Source organism: Aspergillus heteromorphus (genome assembly GCF_003184545.1).
Source record: "Aspergillus heteromorphus CBS 117.55 chromosome Unknown BO70scaffold_14, whole genome shotgun sequence".
In the NCBI taxonomy this organism is placed as follows: domain Eukaryota; kingdom Fungi; phylum Ascomycota; class Eurotiomycetes; order Eurotiales; family Aspergillaceae; genus Aspergillus; species Aspergillus heteromorphus.
In genome coordinates, this window is record NW_020290419.1 from 653,249 (window position 1) to 676,867 (window position 23,619).

The 23,619-nt window shown below is 53.4% G+C and overlaps 5 protein-coding genes across 5 annotated transcripts; 4 read left to right on the forward strand and 1 right to left on the reverse strand.

Annotated features, from left to right (window-relative positions):
- The first annotated feature begins 306 nt into the window (after window positions 1–306).
- Window positions 307–1,337, forward strand: BO70DRAFT_362683 (uncharacterized protein). Its single transcript, XM_025543376.1, has one exon. It carries the CDS (start codon window positions 701–703, stop codon window positions 926–928), a length of 228 nt encoding a protein of 75 aa, XP_025399027.1. The 5' UTR covers window positions 307–700; the 3' UTR covers window positions 929–1,337.
- Window positions 1,338–5,015: 3,678 nt separating this feature from the next.
- Window positions 5,016–6,820, forward strand: BO70DRAFT_397016 (sugar porter family MFS transporter; the record flags this gene model as incomplete). Its single annotated transcript, XM_025546663.1, has 4 exons — window positions 5,016–5,235; window positions 5,305–5,493; window positions 5,547–6,483; window positions 6,544–6,820. 4 exons carry the CDS (start codon window positions 5,016–5,018, stop codon window positions 6,818–6,820), a joined length of 1,623 nt encoding a protein of 540 aa, XP_025399028.1.
- A 1,027-nt stretch (window positions 6,821–7,847) lies between these two features.
- BO70DRAFT_48827 (uncharacterized protein) lies at window positions 7,848–8,483 on the forward strand. Its single transcript, XM_025548484.1, has 2 exons — window positions 7,848–8,221; window positions 8,359–8,483. The coding sequence occupies exons 1-2, from the start codon at window positions 7,970–7,972 to the stop codon at window positions 8,362–8,364; spliced, it is 258 nt and encodes an 85-aa protein (XP_025399029.1). The 5' UTR covers window positions 7,848–7,969; the 3' UTR covers window positions 8,365–8,483.
- A 119-nt stretch (window positions 8,484–8,602) lies between these two features.
- On the forward strand, window positions 8,603–10,445 carry BO70DRAFT_292569 (putative MFS transporter; the record flags this gene model as incomplete). Its single annotated transcript, XM_025539412.1, has 4 exons — window positions 8,603–8,763; window positions 8,818–9,129; window positions 9,199–9,790; window positions 9,858–10,445. 4 exons carry the CDS (start codon window positions 8,603–8,605, stop codon window positions 10,443–10,445), a joined length of 1,653 nt encoding a protein of 550 aa, XP_025399030.1.
- A 2,239-nt stretch (window positions 10,446–12,684) lies between these two features.
- Window positions 12,685–23,110, reverse strand: BO70DRAFT_371608 (glutamine synthetase; the record flags this gene model as incomplete). Its single annotated transcript, XM_025544808.1, has 7 exons — window positions 12,685–12,702; window positions 12,750–13,171; window positions 13,228–13,732; window positions 13,952–14,044; window positions 20,469–20,472; window positions 20,779–21,410; window positions 21,467–23,110. 7 exons carry the CDS (start codon window positions 23,108–23,110, stop codon window positions 12,685–12,687), a joined length of 3,318 nt encoding a protein of 1,105 aa, XP_025399031.1.
- Between the last annotated feature and the right edge of the window lie 509 nt (window positions 23,111–23,619).

The window sequence follows — 23,619 nt, forward strand, 5'->3', positions numbered from 1 at the left end:
TCCGTACATGTCTTGTTAGTGGAGACTTGATCTTCTTCCTGTGTGAATTTACCATTCAACCTCTGTCACTATAGCCAGTCATCTCCAAAGGATTCTTATCGGAGCAGACGCCCAATATTTCCTACCAATATAGTTGTCAACCAAACCATGATGGCCAGAAATCCAAGAGCAGAAAGCAGATTGAGTTTGCGACCCAGGGGTAGATACTTTACCTGCTTTGGCAGTACCTATAAAGCTTGGATCTTAACTTTTCCCGGAAGCTATATGTGTATCGCGAAACTTCTTTGATAAAGACCCTGTGCATCGGTCGGAATCTAGATAGAGGGATGAATTGCTGGTGGGTGGGAACAGGCGAAGGGCACCTTCCCCAACGGGAAACATTGTCCCTCACGGTGACTGACTCCTGAAGCCTTGATTGAATAACTCTTGCGACCTCTGAATCTGCTCCCCACAGAAACTCCATTATCATATCGAGGGCTCACTTACTGCTGTTATACTACCTACCCTTTATCCAGTATACCAAGCACAGAGCGATAATAAGGTGAGATAGCCTCTGTGTTTTACTCCACCACTTTATGCACCTTTCCACGCCCAATCATCCTGGCCACTGTTTGAAAAGGTAGCAGCCTCTTTGGTGGCTACCACTGAACTGACTTCTATAGCACATCCTTCCCTCATACTCCTCAACAACCCTTCCATCATGCCCCCCTCCCAAATCGAACGTATTTACGCCAATTGCGAAATCATCTGGGGCAAAGGCCCCTATAATGTCCATCTTGAAACTGCTGATTTGGATACATTTCGAGCAGTGGTCAGGAAAGGCTTCGGGATTTCGCCTCAACCACCCTTGACCATGACCGGGTTTTGCGCCTCAATGGATCATGCATGGATAGAGTTGGATTACATGCTCTGGCTATGGGTTGAGTAAAAATGCATTGGACAGTCAGCATCCGATGACTGATGCTTAACGGCTGGGGAGTTTTGGTGGACCTGATGGGCGAGATAAACCAATAGGTACTAGACCAATGTGTTGTTGCGTTGGACGGAAACGGAAGAAAGATGGGTTATAGGGATGGATAGGTCTGAGGGAGAGGTTTTTTGTATACCTCGGTGTTGCCTCTAAAGGGATTATTTTGTCAGTCAAGTGAAGCGAAGGAATTGCGTGCTAATTCGGACACGCAGACAAGTCGCTCATTATCCCCTATTTTGCAAGGTTTAGTGCTGCCGTTATTAGCAAGAACAGTATCCAAAGGAAAAGTGACCTTTGTCGTTCTGGGAAGAAGCAATAGTAATTTCCGCGTCCCAAGAACAACGGCACGATAATATAAGTACCCAAGTATATCCGTCACAGCTGTCTATGATCCAGCATTCAGCATGGGCATCTAATTGTACCTGTCTAACATGTGCTAGCACAAGGGTCACTGGCCAGTGGAACCATATTTTCCGAGGGGTGTTTATTGGCTTGGAATGACGGGTATCCCGTATGATGTATCTACTCGCCCAAACATCTAACACACGTTATGCATTTCGATATCGATTGGCAAAGTTTACCACCCAAGAATGGTCAAGTACCAAATAAGTGTAGAGGCTGGGCCAGGGCGGGTATTCACGGTCCACCTCTGGGTCAGGACGGCACAGACATTGAGCTTGCGAGTCAGTTGCTTGCGAGTGACGTAATGGTTTCACTATTGACTGTTGTATAGAGCTCATAATCAACCCTAACCCACCGTTATCGAGATCTTACAAGGTCCCAGTCAGCCAGAATTTGTACTGGGCAGCGTGGCATGACGAGGTGGATTGCGTCACACTGCCAGTATCCTTCCCATGTAGGGTCCAAGGCTGTGTTTACTGATGAGATGAGCGGGTGTCTGTGTGTCTGTGTGTCAGATCAGCTGGAAATAATCTTCCTGCCGTGAACGAAAGTTCGATCGCCGCGTGGTGCTCTGACACCTCCCCGGCTTACATGGCAGAACACGGGGAATCATCCCCCCAGTCGACCGAAAATGGAAAGGAGAGAGGGATATCATGCTATTCGACAAACGGGGAAATGTTAGAGACCGCTGAGCCCTAGGTGGAAGGATGGATGCAGAGGAGAAGATACGTCTGACGACTCACGTTGCAAGCTGGTGTCTAGTGGAAAGCGATTGACACGCGGGTTGCCCGAAGAAGCAAGCCGCAGGCAAAAGGCAAATCTGGAGACACGCTCGGCCCCAACCGATGACTCAACTGCGGGGAGGCCGAGGGGAAGTGGGCGAGTTTCACGGTTGGATGGGAGTGGGTGGGAGGAATAGACGGGAGAAGGAGGATTGGCTAACAGGGTCTTGATCCCTCACCTTTGACGCCTAACTGGAGCCGGCTAGTCCGAGGGGGCACCTGATACGGCGGTCGGGCCATGGAGCCTATGTACGGGGTAGCATTCAGACAATATTTTGCCACCGCCGGCCAGGGTTGCGCTTTAGTACGCTTGTTTCCCGCCCGTCGGCCTGGAAGACTTGGAGTTGGAGTCTACCCCGGGCCCGCCCCGGTAGTCGCTACTCGCCAGGACTACCACGCACTATGGCCCGGGGGTACGTAGGGCCCCTCCACCGAGGAATTGCTCTTCGGGACAAACGTCTGACATTCAACCCACTCTTCACCCAAAATCACATTTGTTAAAGGGGTAATGAGAAAATTGTTTGAGAATCGTAGGAAGGAATGCATCTAGGCAATCGTGCCATGGGTGCAGCAAAGCTGCAGCGAGATTTTGGGGCCGATGGTTCGGGGCCCTTTCGGCCAGGCCAGGGCAAACGTATAGACCGTCCGCCGCAGTTAAGGTTGCTCCATCCAGAATCGGCAGGACTTCGGCCTGCTTGAGAAACATCCTCTCGACCATCTGGCCTGACCGATGGCCTCCTTTCCGTCCTTCCCCCTTTCTTCCAAGCCAACATGATGACTGCATGTTTGCTTCACCGCGGCCGGCTGGTTTGCGTGCTTTTCTCAATTGCTTCTTCATCAAACGACTCGCCGGGACTTCTGGCGACACTCTACCCAGTCCCCACGACAAAGTGGAGCTTCATCCGAACAGCGCGCCCAGCGCTGATTGGTAGGGATAATCTTTCACGAGTGTAACAGCATGCAAAAGACGCATCTCTTTCTCCCACGGAATATCCTGGCTGCGCGGAGGCAAAGTTTGGGTTGGCAGGATACCGAGGATCAGCCTGACCGATCTGGACTAGGGGCGGTTGACGAGAATATTACGGGATGAGACGCGACGGCCGTCCGCAGGAGCCTCAGTCGAGTTCCTAATGTGAACGAACGTACGGATGTCTAGGACACTGTTAGCCAGTTTGGAAACTGGAAAGATTGGGGGACATTCATCCAATGGCTCATGAGAAATTGAGAAACACCAGCACCAGCACGGGGTCTCTCCACCGGGCGGATAGAACCGAGGCCAGCCCACCTTTACTGGAAGCGGTAAGGTATGCTCCGTAGTACTCCGTAGTCCGTAGTCCAGGAGGGGTCGCTTTGCGGAGACTCCAAAATCCCCGGATTCTGAATAATCAGCCCCGGAGGGTCCATGGGGCCCACTGATAATGGGGGCTTTGGGCATACCACCGTAGCATAGCTGCCTGCTAATTCCACGGTCAGGCCGGTCAACTGAGCAGGTGACGATTAGATTGCCCAGTTCCCGCCTCCGATCGTTGCCCTTCCTTGATTTTCCACCACGCGAGAAGCCACGCGAACCGGATTGCTATGTCCAGATCGCAAAAGTCGCATCGAACGGGTTTTTTCTCTCCAGGCTCGACATGGTCGACCTTCGCCTCTCCCTAGTCATCATACGCGAAGTCACCCAGCAAAGACTGTACCATCCGCAAGCCATCCCCATTTGTATGTATGTATGGGGATATGTAGGATCGATCCTGCGAGAATGACCCCCGACATTGCATCCCGGGCGGCACTCATCCGAGACAGACAGAGCCAACCACAACCACGGGCGGCAGCGCAATAACGAACGGCACAGAGCAAACCCACCGGCGCTCTCGGTTTACCCAGAAGCGGCTAGCCAGCTGCGGGCTCGACTGGCATGACGGCATCGAAGGAAATCCCCGGCTCGCTGAAGTCTGGAGACTCATTACTGACCACACAGTCTTTCCCCCCCGTTCAGCCCCCGCTGATCGCGACGCCGGCCCAGTATTGACTGTGGAGAAGTGGTCGGTCGGCCTCCACACCCTCCACACTTTTTACATCACTTGTCATGCCCGCCCACATCGGCGGGATTAATATTAGGGTCTGAGAGGGTCGTGTGTGTGTGTGTGTGTGCGTGCCTGAGGAGGGGAGAGGGGGGGGGATTCCATGTGGGGGAACAGCCATTACTCTGTTGGTTGGTAGCAAAGGGCAGCTGAGCCCATATGGGCCTGAAATAAACTGGGGGGGAAAAACAATATTCTGCTCGATCCGGAGAATGGCAGCTTCCCTTTCCTGCCCTCAGTGGCCTAGACCACCAATCAACCTCCGGGGTGCAGGACCAGCTTTCGATCATTCGCAATTTCAATTCCCAATGCTTGTTGAACCAACCCATTCCTGGCTGCCGACCACTGGCTGATTCCTTCCCAACATCTGCCGCTACTACTGTACTATCTAGTAGCACTGCTAGTAGTACACTGCGAAACGGGGTCTGCAGCCATTCACTGGGCTGGCTCGACTCATCTAGTCCTTATCTTGAGGTTTAATCCCGGCCTTTCAGTCATCATGACTGCTGTCAGAGCCAATTCTCACGAGGCTCCGGCTCTGTTTAAAACCCCCGTCGGCCTCCTCCTCTGTGCAACTTGCTGGTGCTTTCCTCTTTTCTCGATCCCTTCTACTCCGTTCCTCACTACCCCGTCATCCACTCCAACTGACTATACTCCCGCTCCCCGCCAATGAGCCACCCCCCCTGATCCTCAATTGTCGCGTGGTGTTGTCTTCCCCTACCTCCTCTTCTCCCACCTCTGCTCTTGTAATTCGATCTTGGCTCTTCTAAAAGGCCTCTTCCCAAGATGGCGCGGAGCTACCTGGGCCTCACTGGAGGCAAGCTGCAGATCGCTATCAGTGTGATCGCTGGTATGGATTTCCTGCTGTTCGGTTACGACCAAGGTGTGACGGGTGGTCTCTTGACCCTGGACTCGTTCATTAAATACTTCCCAACTATTGCGACCAACGGTGCATACTATGACAGCCTATCCACATCACAGCAAAGCACTCAGTCCACTCGTCAGGGTAAGTTCACGCTTTGAGGGCGTTTGCGCCCCGCCATCCAGAGTCGCATGTGCTAACCCCCCCGCTTAGGTGTTGTCGTCGCTGCTTACAACCTGGGATGCTTCGCTGGATCTATCCCGACGATCTGGATTGGGAATTGGCTCGGCCGGCGCAAGACGATCTTCGTTGGGTCTTTCATCATGGTCATCGGGGCACTTCTGCAGTGTACCTCATACAGTTTGGGCCAGTTCATTGTTGGACGTCTGGTGACTGGGTTTGGTAGGTGGATTTGAGGGAATTGGGCGAGCATCACTAACAGGTACGGCCAATAGGAAACGGCATGAACACGTCGACCGTTCCCACATGGCAGTCTGAGTGCTGTAAGTCCAACCATCGTGGCCAGCTGGTCATGATCGAAGGTGCCATGATTACCTGCGGTATTACTATCAGCTATTGGATTGACTTCGGCTTGCTATTTGCCGATCCCAGTGAAGTGGCCTGGAGATTCCCATTGGCCTTCCAGATCTTCTTCGCCCTCATTATCCTATTCTTCGTCCTGTCTCTCCCCGAATCCCCCCGCTGGCTCATTCTCAAGGGCCGTGAGGATGAAGCAAGGACTGTCCTGCACTCACTGCTGGGTGATGAAGACGAGACTTTCATCGACACCGAATTCACTGCCATCAAGGCCACTGTCTTGGAGATGGCAAAAGGATCATTCCGCGACATGTTTACCATGACTGAAGACCGCCATTTCCACCGCGTCGTCTTAGCCTACGTCAATCAGATGTTCCAGCAAATCAGTGGCATCAATTTAATCACATACTACATCCCGACGGTCTTGGAAAATCAGCTGGGAATGAGCCTTGAGATGTCTCGTTTAATTGCCGCTTGTAACGGGACTGAGTACTTCCTTGCTTCGTGGGTGGCCGTCTTTACCATCGAGCGGTTCGGCCGTCGATCCCTGATGCTTTTCGGTGCGGCGGGCATGTCGATATCCATGGTCATCCTTGCCATCACCGCCAGCATGAGCAGCGACGGGGCTCGCGTCGCCTGTGTTGTCTTCCTGTTCGTGTTCAACACGTTCTTCGCCATCGGTTGGCTGGGCATGACGTGGCTGTACCCGGCGGAGGTTGTACCCCTGAGGATCCGTGCTCCGGCGAATGCGCTGGCTACGTCGTCGAACTGGATCTTCAACTTCCTGGTAGTCATGATCACCCCTGTGGCATTCGACACCATCGGCTACCGAACCTATATCATCTTTGCGGTCATGTAAGTTCTCTATATCCCGTCGCTTGTTCATTGGGTCCCTCTCATACTAATTCTGGGCAGTAATGCGTTCATCTTCCCAGTGGTGCTCTTCTTCTACCCGGAGACAGCCCGTCGATCCCTGGAGGAGATGGACCGGATCTTCCGCAAGACTAAGAACGTGTTCTCGCTGGTCAAGGTGGCCAACGAGGAGCCTCATATGTACGGCAAGAAGGGAGAGCTCCTGTTCATGCTGGACGATGTGGAAGACGACGCGGTGCGGCGCGCGAGCGTGCTGAGCCACCACGCGAAGGATACGGAGAAGGGCAGCGAGGAAAACATTACCACCAGCAAGTTGTAGGCTGCGGACCTGTTGGATTTCCGGCCCAATCACCTTTTCCTGTTACTGGGCCACTTTACCCTGGGCTAGGCGGTCCCAGTGATGAACTTTGTTTATACCCCGACAGATTCCGTGTATGTGTAGACCATAACTTACTTAAGATTTGGGGTTTACTACCTTTCCCCTGGCCTCAGACGGGCGACCGAGCTGGGGCCGAGCCGGAGCCCGTCGGATGTATAGCCTGTCATCGGTTGATGATCCGATAGTTCGACAACCCCTTGCGCGGTGCATCTGTGCCGATGGAAAGACCAGCCCGGCCATACAGCCACGGGCCCAGCCCATGGGCTGGCGACAAGGCCACGGACTTCAATAATGCGGACTCTTATCAATGATCGAGCCGGGTCTAGGTTATCCTCGATCGGGACGAGTGAGGTAAGGGACCTCCCGAGGCACCCGAGATCTGATGTGTTCCAGATGCGAGTATAATGCGCAGAAGTAAATTTAGAATTCGGCGAACCCGTGGGTTAAGCAACAGCCTCGAACTCTGGCGGCTTCAGGGTACAGATTATTTGACATGCGTAGTTGTACTACCACCTATGTAGTCCTCGCAGAACCGCACGGGGTTCCACAAGTACCTAGCACCATGTCGTTGAAATACAGTTCCACCAGGATGCCGCTGACCTACGGTTAAACGGGATTGATTCACCGCGACCCCATTCATCTTGCCGAGGAGAGTTCGCCACTCAGGAGTCCAAGTCGAATCAGATGCCGGGCTAGACTTTGGCCACCAGTTGAGCAACCACGGGGGGGCGGTGGTTCACCGGGCCATGGATGCAGTCACCGGTCCAGCAAAGCTGCAGATCATGCTCGACGTCCACTCGCTCGGACGAAAGGCACGGAGGGACCGACATCGGAATGAAGCTGTTGATGGATGTAGGCCAACTGTTGTGGTGGGTGAGTCTGGGAGCGGGTGAGTCACCGCGCGGGCGTGCGGTTGAAAGGCGGAGGGCGGTTGAGGACGGGCGAGGACGGGCTCCCTCGGCGGTTGAGGGCGATTGATGAGGGATGAGGGCAACTTTGTGCCGAGGGTCGGAATACACACACTACTAGTAGGGAGTAGCACTCGTACTGCCAGTATCTGGTTTACCCGCCGAAAACGTCGATCCTCGGATGATCGTTGACCCGGCGCGCCATCCCCGCTTTGGGACAGGGTTATCAATCAATACCACCAACACCAACACCGGCTGCTTTTTCCCTCCCTCCAGCCATTGTCTGCTCTTGGTCTGCTTGGTCTTTGTTGCCGTTGCTTCTGCGTTCTCCCCGGAATCCTTCAGTATCACCCGCCCCTCATGGCCGTTCCTGTCCAGGTATGCATTCTGCCGACCGGCAAGAAATCTAATCCCTCCCAGAGCTATCGATAAGGTGTGGGCACTGACTGCCCCATCCGAGCTCTTCTTTTTTTTTTTTTGCCCCATCGCTTGGAAGCTTCCCTTCCCCAACAATTCAGTCAGTTTCCATTGAGGAATCCACAATGCTAATCATGGTGGCAATCTCTCCAGGGCTGACCCCTCCCATCGTGAACCTCCACTCACAATCGACTTTCCCTCGCACGGATTCTCAACCTGCAACAACCCCTGCCGGTGCGGGGTCGGTAGCTGCACCATCAGTCAGATAATTCCCAGGATCTCTCCCCTCTTGCACTCTTCCATCGCCCTTCTTCCACCTCGTTAGGTCGACCGTTTTACTTCCCTCGCTTGGCTGTCGGCTGTGGCGTCGACGGCGCTCGCCCGAAATCAATTTATCATGTCCTTGATGGAACCGCAGTCCCAGGCCCATGGGATGGGGAAACAGCCCAGCGCCGATGATGTCTATGAGCGAGCCCTCAGCAGTCGCGATGGGGACCCGGAAACCGTCAGTGGCTGTGACAGTGAGCCTGATGACGTGGATATCGAACGCATCTACAGGTGAGACCTGTCGTTTGTTTGCTGCTACATCCCAGCTGGTTCTAATGGACGCAGGAAACTGGATTGGCGCATCATCCCCGCATTCTGGGTTCTTTATTTCCTCTGCGCCGCCGTCCGGTCCAACGTGAGTCTGGCACAGACCATGAACACCACAGCCGGCCACGACCTGGGATCTGTCCTTCATATCTCGCCGCATCAGATCTCCACCGGTCTGGCTCTGTTCTACGTGTGTTACGTCGTCTTCGATCTGCCGTCCAACCTGATCATGACCCGTCTGAGCCCGCATGTGTGGATGAGTCGTATTGTCATTAGTGTCGGTGTTATTGGAAGCTGCATGACGGCTATGAAAGCCGCATGGAGTCTATAGTACGTTCCTCACACCCTTCATCTCGTTACCGGGATACCATCCTTTTTCCCAAAGCTGACAGTGTGTAGCCTTCTCCGTCTCCTCTTGGGTATTGTCATCGCAGGCATGTGGCCCGGCATGACCTACTACCTCACCCTTTTCTACCCTCCAACCCGAACCGGCAAGCGCATCGGTCAATACTACACCGCAGCCCAGGTATCTGCCGCGGTTGTCGGTCTGGTTTCGGCCGGTTTCCAAGAGATGGACGGAGAGCGTGGTCTGGTGGGTTTCCAATGGATGTTTCTCGTCTGGGGCGTCATCACGATCGCGTGCGGCATCCTCCTCCTCTGGTGGCTGCCTGACCGGCCTCTGCCTCCGGGAACTGAGCCCCCAACCCGCAAATACCTTTGGTGGTTCCCCCGCAGCCGCCCTGCCCTGACCGGCCGGGATGCTGAGATCCACTACCACGACCTCAAGCGCGTCTACCACCGCGCACAATGGACCTGGAAGGATCTACTGTATGTCTTCCTCGACTGGCGCCTCTGGCCGCTCCTCATCATGTACTTTGGCGTCGTGGGCGTGGGTATTGGCGTGCAGAGCTACGCCACGGTGATCATCGAAGCCATCAACCCGTCTCTGAGCAGCATCGACCTGAGTCTGCTCTCCGCTCCTATCTGGATCGTAAGCTACTCCCCCATTGTCCATCAACTACCACCCTTGAAAGCCCTGCCACTGACTTATCCACCAGATGGACCTAATCGCCATCGTCCTCGTAACCCCCTTCTCCGACCGCTTCCACCGCCACCGTGCCGTCTTTTTCTCCATCCCCGTATTACTCCAAATCCTCGGGCTCCTCCTCACCACCTACGCCGGCAGCGACACTAACTCCTGGCCGCGCTACGGCGGCCTCCTGATCGTGGGCTTCGGCCTCGGCCCCACCGTCCCTATCACCATGACCTGGACCGCGGAAGTGTTCCAGAACCGCCATGGCGAGGTCGGCGTTGCGGCCGCCTCCGCCGTCGTCTCGGGATGGGGCAATCTCGGCAGTATTCTGACCACTTACGCGCTGTACTCCGGCTGGAAGAGCGACTACGAGGCCCCAGGGCGGGCCAAGTACCGCAAGAGTAACCTCGTCATGGTCGGGATCCTCTGTGCTAGTATTCTTGCTGCGGTTCTCATGGAGGTTTTGCTCCGCGTGATCGATGGTCGGAAGAAGGACGATGCGCATGATCCCGATAAGATTGTGGATGGTGCTGCAAGGCGCGAGGCGCGCCAGAGGGGCTTGGATGGCTTAGGGTCTAGCGTGCTTGGGTTTTTTGGCAAGAAGTCGACTTAGGATGATGGCATGGTATGTATATGAATGAAGATGTATAATTGAATAATTGATGTAATGGATATAATTGATATAAATCATTGACTTTCCGAACACCGTTGAAGGCTTTGTAGTGTGTAATCAACCACGCACGTTGTTGTGTTGGTCTCTGTCATCTCTCTCTCTGCAACTCAACAACCAGCCTGCTCCCGTCATCTCCGAATTGGGACTAAGGCACCGACGGGGATACGCTCCTTCCGGAACAGGAAGCCGTGACGTTTCCCCAGTATTATCTCCACCGAGATCAACGGCCGCATCTTTACCAAAATCTCTTTACGTCATGACACCTTCTGTCCTAGACGCACAGACTTAATCAGTCTTCCAAGTGCAGCTGTCTGATCAATTTATCATGAAGTCTCTTGATTACCCTCAGACCACTTGCTCCGGCAACCAACCCAACCAGGACCGGACGCGATTCACACCAGCCACCAGCCAATACCGCACACCACTCATCATCGTACCGGGGGACAGCCACGCCCGGGTCGAGAAACATTCTTCGCACTGTCGAGTTGGGTCCATCTGCCCCGAGAACGATATCGGCTGTGATATGGCGCTCGCGTCCGCCATCAGTCTGGTCCTGAATCGTCACGCATAAATTGCCCTGGCCTTGACCATCTCCAACAGCATCTTCTTGAACCGCGCTACTTCGCGCATTGCACGTAATCTTCCTGCTTCTGTTTCGAGGGGGGAGATTCAGCACGCTATATCTGGGGTCAGGGGGGAGGTCTTTGAGACCCTGAGTCCTGGGATAGGGCGACTGTGTTGGATATGATTGTTAGGAGTATGGATGATGTTTTTGTTATGATGATTGCTGCGGCGGCGTTAGTCGGTGGTTTTGGCAATGTGCATGAAGCGCGAGAGACTGTTTGTTGGCTCTGCTGTGGAGAAGGCTGGGTGAATGGGGGGTTGTTGGATGGATGTGGAGAATAGAACTCAGGGAGTATCAATCCAGCGTTAGAGAAGTAGTGATCCCCCCCAACTGGGAGACACTTACCTCTTTCTAACATGATCACACTGGCTCTGCAATCCGTCACTGGAAACACTCCCATCATCATGGGCTTTCCCTGTATTTTATCTCTCTTACCAGTTTATGTCGCGCCATTTGCGCTTCCCTCCACTAACTGACAAGGATCATCTGCTCCAGGACCAACTATCACAGCCTTCCCTCCATGGTTCTACATGCTTTAGTGCTGATTCGGACAAAGACACCGCATCATCATCCATCTCCGCCAATCTCGATATAAAACCCTCGATACTCCTCCCTCTCTCCTCCCTCTCAACAAACCAAACTAACAACAATTTGGTATGTAATAATAATTAATAAAGGTCGACAACGGCACCCACTCTCCCATTGCAGTATGCGCAAGCAATCCCTTAAATCGTTCACCAGTCGCAACGGCACGCGGGATATTGGTCGCGGCGCGATCGTCAATATTGCGTCTGCGAATGGGTTCGCCGGCTTGCCGGGGAAGGGGTCGTATACTATTTCCAAACATGCTGTTATGGCGGTTATGAAGATGACGGGTTGGTTTCTTTTTTTTTTTTTTTTTTTCTTACTATGGCTTGGTTGAGTTGTTCAGGCCTCTGTCTGACAATTGAAATGGTTGTAGACAGACGTGAGCAAAGGACAGGCTAGATTGGATGGAGGCAAGCCATCGCCGATCCAACAGATCCGATCCTCAGCGGACACAAATCTTGTGCAATGATCATAACACGTCTTCTGGGTAGGGACTATGATTCAATCCATATCACAGATCAATCAAGTATGTGATCCCTGGACATAGTCAAGTGCTAGAGAGGCAGACACTTTTAAGCACATAGTATCAGGCAAGTGTTCTACAGTCTACGTCAACACTGCAAATGTGTATGACAATGTCGGAGACTGCCATTCTATCTCAGGTCCTTCCAGTGCATCCTAGCACTCCATTTTCAAGTGACTGTCGGTTCTCCTCCGAAAAGCCCTCTATGCTGTACGTAACACATAACCCAGTAACGAAAGAAACGAAATGCAAACCAGCAGAGGGTACGAGACCAAGCCGGCTCTGGCTGAGAGTTAAGAGACCCCGGAATACCATCATAAGAAAGAAAAGTTCTATGTTTGCTCCCAGTGCCAGGCCATATTGTCCGTCTCCCTGTTGACGCCGGAGGGTATACGAGCGCTAATATGAAATGTATTCACATTTTGAGATGGTATGTAACGCATTTAGTTGCCACCCATGAGCTGGAAAAGTTAGTGACGTTACTCATCAGGAGATCGAATCAACTTACAGTCTCAACAATGATACCGGTGATCTGGTAGGGGCAGGCGTTACTGGCGGGACGACGGTCCTCGAAGTAACCCTTGCCATCCTTGGCCACCTGGCGGGGAATACGGATCGAGCCACCACGGTCGGCAACACCGTAGCTGAACTTGTCGATGTTACCGGTCTCGTGGCGACCAGTGAGACGCTCCTCGTTACCCTCGCCGTAGACGGCAATGTGCTCGATGTGGCGGGCCTCGAGCTTCTTCATGGCGGCCTCGATGACCTTCATACCACCGTCCGCACGCATGGCAGCGGTGGAGACGTTGCTGTGGAGACCAGCTCCGTTCCAGTCACCCTTGATGGGCTTGGGGTCGAAGGAAATCCGGACACCGAACTCTTCGGCGACACGGTGGAGGAGGAAACGGGACATCCAGAGGTGGTCACCCACTGCGGAAAATTAGCTTTGCTCATCAACATATATGCCGGAATGCAGGCAAACTCACTCTCAATGCCGTCGCAAGGGCCGACCTGGTACTCCCACTGGGAAGGCATGACCTCGGCGTTGATACCGGAGATCTTGATGCCGGCGAACAGGCAGGCGCGGTAGTGAGCCTCGACGATATCACGGCAGTAGACCTTGCCGGTTCCGACACCACAGTAGTAAGGACCCTGGGCACCGGGGAAACCGCCCTTGGGCCATCCGTAAGGCCAGCCGTCGTTACCGAGGAGGGTGTACTCCTGCTCCAGACCGAACCACCAGTCCTCCTTGGCGTGAATCTCCATCAGGCGGTTAGCCTCATGGCGGTGGTTGTACTTGTTGGGGGTTCCATCGGAGTCCCAGGTCTCACAGAGGACGAGGATGTTGTCGCCACGGCGGAAGGGGTCGGGGAAGATGGCAACGGGGCGGAGGTAGACGTCGGAGTTGTCGCCGGGGGCCTGGCCAGTGGAGGAGCCGTCGAAGTTCCACTCGGGGAGCTCATCGACGGAGGTGACGGGCTTGGAGAGAGTCTAAGGAAAAAACAGGGGTCAGCCGATGTCGCTGGGTCCGGGTCACGTGTTGCGGGTGGATGCATAGGCGCGCGTGCAGGATCGGATCCCCGTGCGCAGGGCTTATCGGTTCGAGGCCTCCTCCAGATAAGGAGTCCTCAGATGGGATGGGGAGCCCCATTGCGTTGCGTCCTCCCACTCCATTCCCGCGGTGAACTGTGTATGGGTTGCATTGCATACCTTGGTCTTGCTGCGGCAGCCGTTGACGGCATCAATCCAGATGTACTCAGCCTGGACCTGTCCACGCTGGTCGAGAGTCATGTACTTCATGAGCTGTTGCCAGCCAGTCAGTATGCATTTTCCTCAAAACCGCAAGGCGGCTGAAGAATGATTATGCAAATAATCAGCGGAAGAAATAACGCACATTCTCCGTGTTGGAGATGGTTGTTGATTCAGCCTGTGGTGGAAGAAAAAGAGTCAGCGAGCCGTTCAGAAGCAGTGAGCTGGCAGGGAGATTGCCAGATGATGGTCGAAGGAGGGTTGAAAGGGCCATACCATTGTGAATATGTGTGGTGGGTGAGGATTAAGAAAGATCTTTTTTTTTCGTAGTTATAGAGCTTGCAGATGCAAAGCTGACGACTTCGATTCAAGCAATGAAGTCAGATAACGACAATGCAGGATACAATCAAAGATTGGTGGATAGCAAGTATCAGTAGCGAAAGGGAGGATGGACCCAGAGATATAAGAGCGAGAGCGGGCGGGATAAAAGATGGGGAGAGGAGGAGAGATGGAGATGCAAGCAAGGCGGTTCTGTGGGTGGGGAGGGATGTCCTTTCAATTTAAGAGAAGGAGGCAAAGGCTGGCAGGCAGGCAGGCCGACTGCTGCCCGCTGGTTGGCGGCCGCGGGCAACTCACTTGCTGCCCGGGGAGGGGGGCAAAAAAAGTCCCACAAAATTCAAAAATAAGCCCCCCCCTCCTCCCTTCTGAAAATTACCGTCACGCCCGGCCTGGCGCTCGGTTGCTGCGCATCCGCGTATCGATGACCCTTTCTCCTTACGGCGCCGTACCACGAACGAACAACGCCCTTCCCAATCCCCATGCTTTCCCACCTGCCATTGAGTAGTGATTCATTGATTCATCCGTTAGACGCTCTGCATCGCCAGCGCCCGACAGCAACAAACAGCGGACAGACCGCAGCAGGATACCGACCCGCGACGGTCCAAACCCTCCAGACGCATCAATACAATAAATAGAATGCGGCGAGGCTGCAAGGCATGACCAGGGTTCGTTACGCCACCATTTCAATCGATAGGACTAGACCCGACTCTGGCTTTCCGATATCAAGTCTACGTAGGCGGCCCCCCGCCATAGTTTATCTGTCACTTTCACCCACGCGGTCGATATCGATCTGCTGAACGACAAGGGGAGGGGATGTCTTCCGTCGGGCCATTTTGGAGAAGGGGGGGGGGTTCAATTCTACGTAACAATGGCTGCATGGCTGCATGGCTGTGTGACAGCGTCCAAGGCTCATCCCCAACACAACCAGCCCTCTTACCCGATCGGGACATCTCGATGCGAAACTGGGTACCCTCGCGACACGACACCACCACGACTGACTGCCCGCAGTCGGGTAATTCCCACTCCCTGGAACAGGAGTAGTCATCCCGACTCCACGGATAATGATAGGAAGGATGAATCACAGAGACTCTCATTCGCAACCCGGAAGCGGGTTGGTCTTCCCCAGATAATCGTCCCTCCCCCCCACGCGACGGTGATCTGAAATCCGACAGCGACCCTTCCAGTTCCCACCTTCAAAATAAAAAATAAAAAATCAAAAAAAGCAAAGATGCCATAGATACACTTTCAGAACTCTCTCACTCCCACTCCCCCCAATGCAGGTCTGCTGACCACCTGTCAAAAAGTAATATGCCATTGTCTGATCCCTCACCCCTCCCTTCTGCCCTCGACGTCCAGAGATAGCGTGCCAGGAGGGTTGCTAAGAGGAATTATCAATTATCAACCAGTGGTCGGTTCCGATGCATATCAGCTGCAGGACCCGGATAGCTCCAACGCTGCCTGCGCCTAATCGCATTAACCGGGGCTCCTATTGGTAGGCCTGTCACTGTGATAGGAAAGGCATTCCATGCGCCGTTGCTCTATCTTTCCGGCTTATCTGGCCGTGCGGTGGGATATTAAGTGCTGCTGGTGCTGGTGCTGGCGCTGGTGCTGGTCCTGGCGCTGGCACTGCTACGGAGTACTAGATAGATAGGACTACTACCTACAAACTCGATATCGCGGACCTACACCGGGGTTCCTGATCCTCTCTGGGTAGTAACTAGCACAGCGACTGATAGGGCGCGCAGCAATCGAGATCCGGCCACTGTACGGCGTAGTACCACCTTCAAAGATACCACCCAATACAGCCGAGCAAAATACGCACATTTGCACACTCCGTACTCTAGTTTGTAGACAGACCTTGTACTTGCGGTTATCTAAATTAGGAGGGGATTCCTTATCAGTGGCTGCCCCTCAAACCCCGCCATGAGTCGCGTGGGTGGATCATGGCGCGCCTGCCGAGTGAATTTTTTTTTCTTTGATTTTTTTTTTCAGATATGTACTCCGTATTTGATTTTTTTTTAATCGCGCATGGACTTGGGTTCAAGTTCAACTTGGGTTGACCGACCGCGCTTTCCCGTTCCGCGTTGCCCGGAAAAGGGAATCGCGATCCCACGTATCCTTTTTTTTAAAAAATTTTTATTTCTTTTTCAAAGCCACCAATCCAGACAGAGGAAGACGGAAAGAACTATTCTGATACCGCACTCTGACAGCTGACCTACCGTGACGCACAAACGGGTAAGGCCGATACATACTCCGTAGTTACAAGGGGGGAGCTTTGTACTTGCTTGTTTTGCTTTTGCTTTGCCAGTTACACTCCTTTACACGCAGCTGGACGGACGGACTGCCGGAAGGGGTGTGGGGCGTGGCAAAACATTCCTGGATCCTCGAAGGGCGAGAGGAGGAGAGCAAACAGCGCCGCCCCGAGACCGGCCAGGTTTCCATGTTCGCAAGAGTTATAATTAGGTTTCTGGTGACTAATGGCCGGCACCGCCTCGTAGCCGAGGGGAGGGGAGGGATAAACGGTTCGCAGGGAGGGAAAAAGTCAAAGGGGGCGGCGGGAGAATGGATGGGCGGGTTGGGATGGGATGGAAATATGAAGGGAAACGATGAAGAACAGATCTTCCAGCTTCTCCAGGTCTGTACTATCCTTGTCCAACCCCAGGATTTTCCCCCTTTGGCGGTTAGTGTCCGATCGTGGGTTTGTTCGACCCTTTCTCCCCGAGTCTTTGTCTTGCCGGCCAGTGACAGAGGGGCGCGATCGGGAGATTCAGGAATCGGCGAGGGAGCGAGTGGCTGCGTTCCGATCAGCCCTGTGGACGTCATGGTTGGCCTCCACCGATGCGGTAATTGTGAGGTATCAGATGTAGGAACTGGGCAGGGAGCTTAATTCGATGTCTTTACTCCATACGGAGTCCCAGGACTAACAATAGTATCATGGTACGGACTCAAGGGTCTGACCTGGTAGTCCTGCTTATCCCATGTCTCTCTACTCTATCCAAGAATAGTACGTAGCACAGCCATGAGTGGCGCAGCACCCCTAGCCGAGACCAGGTTAGTCACACAAACTACATCGCTGGGTACTATAAACACCCGTACACAAGCCCACCAAAGCAGCCGGCGCGCATATTCACGGAGCACACTGGCAGTTCGAGTATCAGTATCTACTCCGTACCTACCTAGTATGGAGTATCAAGTTTCAAAAAAGTGACACCGTTCCAAGACAGACCCGGTTGAGTCACATCAACCAGAACCAGCTGATAAAAAGTATTTTATAAAATAAAATGTGGACCAAGCCGCATCACAGTCCCCAGTATCAAATCCCAACCACCAGCTTTCCAGCCCCAAAACAACCAATCCTCGAATGATCCCATCGTGAAGGGTTTTCAAGCCCGATGATAATGAATAATAATTTCAATATATCCCTCACTCTCACCGGCCCGGTCGGCCAAGGCCCCAATAGTAGGAGCAGCCATGATCCATCACCCCATCGCCGAATTAACCCCTCAATGAAACGGGCGATAAAACTGGCGCGAACACGGTTCTGCCTGTAGATCCCCTCGCCCAGTTCGTGATGCTTATCGGGTGCGGCTGATTGGTTGGCGCGCCGAGTTCATGACACACGCCGCTGACTGGTTTCGGGCCGGTGGACAGCCGGGTCAGGTACGCAACAACAGACTACAGACAACGAGGGAGTTTTCTAGAATGATGTACAGACTACAGACTACAGACTACAGAGTACTACTCTGTATATTCAAGTCATGGGTCTATCCAGTCTGGTGATATTGAGCACTATCCATACAGAGCAAAACCCAGACATATACTATAAACCCACCCATCTACACTGAATACCCTCCATTGTACTCCATAGCTGACAGAAGAAGTACCAAGTACGCGCAATCTCTCGTAACCTGATAATATACTACTCCGTACAAAGTACCTAAGTAAGTAACTCTTTGTCAAACGACATCATTGCGTCCCCCCAAAGCGGAAGCGACCCGGAAGTCAGATTCTAGAGCCCCCCCCCCCCTCCCCGTGCCCCCATAATCCGGTCGATCAATTGACACATACAATGCACCCGATGAGTGTAGATTTATCACTTTACACATCACCATGATTAAAGACTATTGATGTGACTCACATGGTTTTATTGAACTTACTGTGGACATACTTACTGTGCACTGCAGTTTGGTTTGGATCAAGCCAAGTTAGCTACATGCTACATAGGTAGGTAGTAAGTAGGTAGGAGCTCAGTAGGTAGCTAAGCCTAAACAAGTGCGGAATATACGTGAAGAATCTGTGCTCTGTACGGAGTATCTCTGTCTGATCTGCATTGCTCATGCACTACTTATGCTTTCTAGGTAATAGAAATTATACATGCTACATATCCAATATGGAAAGATCTATCACAGTGGACTCTATTCTGTACGTATAGCAAAGCAAAAAGTTTCCCTTGGATAGTATTTAGACTGTGTAACCCTACCCATCCTCCTCGAATCTTTTTCTCCCATAGAATATACGTAGATAGACACCTACTCCGTAGATACACCATAGATGCATAACTACACAACTCCCCCTTACAAAGTACTTTGGAGCAGTATTAAGTAAGCCAGCTGGCCGATCCGGTCACCCCTCAGGCAAGAAAAAAAAAATTCCAGAGCAGTCCAATCCGATCCCGTCCAAGCGCATCGCCGAACGTGTCAACTGCAAACTGCAGCGCATTCCATCCCTTCCTGGCTGCCTACCTGCCACTCAACCTGGCAATGCTATTAGCAAGTAGCAGCAACAGCAGCAGCGATCTCGGATCTGTCGAGCAGCAGCATCTGCCATCCTCACATAGACCCCCCGGCATTCTTGTGAAATATGGGGTAGGTAACTACGTATGCACTGGGTACTGCCGTAGTTACTAGTTACCTCGCGACTTTACTCATGTACTCCGAGGTAAATTTCAACATCTGCAGTTTCTATACGCAGATACACAAATTACGCCACCTACAATCTTTCTTTGAATTGTAGGTATCTAGCTGCGTAACTGTAACAGAGATCAAATAGAATTTACTAGGTATGTAAGAATAGAAATAGCTCCGACCTAACTAACCAACTACTAGTTAAAGTATCCCTCACTACGTAGCAAGTAATAGTAGTTAGCAACGTTGGTGTGGAAACAAAACAAATACCTCAGGCTACTGACTTACTCGATACGATACCTGACTGGATCCATAGTTAGGCCGCCAGCCAGCCAGTCAGGGAGAGTAATTCGCGCAGTTGATCGATCCATGCACACACAGTAAATAATTGTTCCTGTCTTTCTCCAGTATTGTCTGCTATCTTGTTTTGTGTTCTTTTTTCATGCCACTTATTCTTCGGGTTTGGGGTTTGGGGTTTGGACAACTCATTCTTACGCTTTTCCGGGTGCTCTGTATTTCTGGTTGAGAATACTACTCTCGTGTCGCCTGGGGAAATCGGTCCGGTAGGAGGGCAGAAAGCACATGCATGCCTCCTTACATGTCGTTGGGGCCGCGGGAAAATAATCCCTCATATTTTGCGGGGGTTGGGGTTTGGTTGCCTTGTGACTGCTCGGAAATGGTTTCAGGTTGGGATCTTTAATTTCCACTTTCCACTTTCGGTTCTCAGCGGATCTGCTGCGCTATTGAATTGGGGGACTGGGTATCACATTCTATTTCTTTCTTTCTTTTTTTTTTTTTAAAAACTAGATACTCGGGTGATATTGCTTTGTAGGTAGGTAGGTAGGTATACCAACCGTTGCTAGTATTGTAGTGTGTCTATTCTATTTCTCATAAGGGCTGGTCTAGACCGGAGGCTCTTCGTCTTGCCCTGCAGGTACAATTCCCACATCCTGGGCACGCTGTCACGTTACTTGGCAGATCGGCGGCGATCTGGTATTGATGGTCAATCTCATCTCATGCTGTCTGCCTGTCTGCCTGTCTGTCTGATACTGAGATCTTCATCTTGTTTGTTCACCCTCATCGATCGCCTTCCGCGAGGTCATGACACGGCATGGGTCAGTCGTATGACCCTACCTCAGTAGGTGGGTATGCCCGTGTCCAACCCCCCAGAGCAACGCGACAGGTTAATCATAATTGCATCGCATGTGGCCAGACCGGCCCAGCCGGGGTATGACCTGGCTGGGGTGTTACAATTAGCTCTGGGGCGATGGAGTGCGACCACACCGATGCAGGGCTGGCAGGCTGTACAGACATCGATTCAAGAAAGATGGGCCGGCCTGTTCCAGAACGTCGGTGGAATCCGTGAGTCCGGGACACCCCCACGTTGCTGGGCTAGTGCCGTTCATCATGGATATCCCAGCTCGCGCCACCGCTTGGCCCGGTGGATGAGGTTGCCTCCACTCCGGTGCAGCTCTGACGATGACCCCCAGCCGGGTCGGAGGCCGTCGGAGATTGATGTTTCAGCGGCCTTTTCGCTGCCGGGACCAGCGCAGGATCCATTCCACCAGCGTCCCGATGTCCTGGGACACCTCTAGCACTCGTGCGATCTTGGTCTGCAGCTCGAATGCTTCGCTCTGGCCGTCCGCCGCTTGGTCCATGACGTTCGCATTGGGACTGTCGTCGTCCATCAACCCCGTCATATCCACCACGGCTACCCGGCCATTCAGTCCAACTTCAAGACTGATGGAGACCTTGCTTATTGTAGCTTCCCCACTGACCGGCTCCGACCCCCCGTCGGAACTACCCACGGTAAAGAGTAGCATAATCACCGGTGCCTGTCCGAGCTGCGTCCGCAGGGTCACGTCTACTTTGACGTCGTCGTCGTCGAGAGCAAGCCCATTGCCAAAGCTGCCGTTGACCGAACCCTTGCCTTTCGCGTCGGCAAAAGCGCCGTTGTCAAATCCCTCCAGCAACGCATCCAGTCTCTTCTCGTTTGGGTCGTCATTGCTCAGGATTATAATGTTGTCTTTCTTCGACTTTCCAGGCTTGGGGAATTTCAGGGGTCCGGAAAGGTTCTTGAGATCGGCTGGGGCATCGGCCTTGCTTTGTTCGGGTTTGTATGAGGAACCGAAAATGCTGCGGATCAGATTCGCGAGGAACGCATACTGGCGCAGGATCTAGATGTAGCATACGTTAGCACTGCCGGTTTCTACTTTCCATGGCCAGATCATACCGGAAGAATGTCTGCAAGCTGTCGGGGGTGCGAGAATGGGATGTCTCTCATGGTCCGGCCAGCAACAGACTCAAAAGGCTGGAAGGTATAGCTGTGATGCTTGGTGCACGACTTGCCCTCGCTGTCCACCGCCCGAACGGACATTCTACGCCTTCTCCGACCAAGCTGGGACGCTTCCTCAGGACCCAATCCCATGGCACCTGCAGCCGACAAAGGCGACCATCCCGGGGCCAACAGTCCATCGTAGGTAACCATCTTGAACTCCTGCGGCATCTGAATGCCCAGGTGTCGGTAGATATCCGATGCAGCCAAGATCGGTAGATCCAAGGGCGGTTCCATCCGAGCGACAAATCGCCGGTTTGGTGAAGAGCCTAGCATGCCGGAATTGAGCGTCATGTCATCCGAGTGGTGCTGATTGACCGAACTCATCGTCGCTGGCGGATCCACCCAATTAACCACGGCAATATCAGAGCCAGAAACATCACTAGATGACGGTTCGTTCCCGTTGCCAACCCCCGAAAGGACTTCGGGTCCAACCCAGTCCTTGGACACGCGAAGGGAAGGATATCCCTCCTCGCACTCGACCACGACACTCCACTTCCCAATCAAACCCGACTCATCGTCCGACAGCTGGCCATTCGGTTGGTCAACCACCATCTCGTCAGGAGACTTCCTCTGCTTCGCGTCCAAAACACGCGCCTGCTGCACCCAGTAGTCCAGCCCAAGCCCAATACGCCCTCCCTTGTGCAGACACGGCCGACCAACCCAGCCACTGCAGAGATGGTCATAGACACCCGCGAACTTGCGACGGTCCCACTCCCCATCCCACACCCGCTTCAAGCTGTTGTAGAGACCTTCGATCGCCTCGAAACAGTTGACCTCCTGGCTGAGCCGGTCATGTTTGGCAAGCCACTGGAGATTCTCATGGAACCCATTCAACGATTTCCAGGCCCCCCGCTCCCCCTCCTCGGGAGATTGTACCAAGTCGCGCTTGAGAACCGCCGTCGCCTCGTCTCTGCGCTCCCCGTCCGTAGCTTCGGGTGTGGCGTACGACAAACTAACATCCTTCACGACATTGTACCCCCGGTGGAAGTCGATCTCCAGATCCACGAAGTTGCCCGCAATGCTCAGACTGTCCTCCTGCCAGATCGACTCGAACCCTTCAAGCTGGCCCAATCGCTCGATTCCCTCCCTGCACACGCCTCGACCCGACACCCGGGTCCGGAGGAGCTGCACCACGTCTTCGATGTGTCGTCGGCGCTCCTCGTCGTTGTCTCGACCCCCTGCCAGCTTCAGACCCTGCATACCTAATGCCTGGATTTCGTTGTCGTTCATGGCGGCGCCGACGAGACCATCGTGGCCGGCAGGGGACGGGCTGATGCCGCTGTAGCCACCGAGAGCGAGGAGCGCGGAGGGCGAGCTGAACGTGACGGGGTCGTCGGCGCCGGACGTCGGCGCGAGAGGGGTGGCATACTGATGGGTCGAGAGAGGCAGATTGAGCGCATGCCCGGACGCTGACGGGGTTCTTGTCGAGGGCGACTTATGCGCGATGGGTCGGGCCATGTGTGCGCCTGACGGGCGAGGGGACGAGGTCAGATGCGTCGGGGTCGCACCCGGATTCTGCTTGGAAGACGGCGTGGCCATGGGGGTTTTTTGGTTCAGGGGGGAAAAAAAATAGGAAATGTATGTCCACGCAAGATCGCAAATTTACAAAGCTCAAGCAGAAGCCAACGGGGTATCAGGCATGAGACAATGAGATAATGATGATAATTCAAAGCCAGGGACTGGAATCATGCGGGTCTCATCTCATCTCTGGAGGGCGCGTAGTAGTCACACGAATAGCAAACGCGCAGTCGCTGCTTAATTTGAATAAGAGAAGAATCGCAATCGCAGTCAAAATAGATACATAATGAAGTCCTCGACGGGGAGGAGGGAGAAAGACGAAAGACGAAAGAACCGCTTGTACTCGCAGCGCGGCCGCAAACGCGCAGTCACATGAGTTTGCCCTGTTTGTCTGCCTTCGTCATCGCCATTCGCTCCGTCCATCTTGGATCCCCCAGACATGGTATCTTCTTGTTGATCGCAGTTGACAGCTCCTTCGCTATGTTTGGACTCAGATCATTTTTCCGCCAAACCCCCCGGTGGACACAGAT

What these genes read in the sequence shown, in the direction of transcription:
- BO70DRAFT_362683 (XM_025543376.1), top strand. Translation starts at nt 701, where the DNA reads ATGCCCCCCTCCCAAATCGAACGTATTTACGCCAATTGCGAAATCATC.
- BO70DRAFT_48827 (XM_025548484.1), top strand. Translation starts at nt 7,970, where the DNA reads ATGATCGTTGACCCGGCGCGCCATCCCCGCTTTGGGACAGGGTTATCA.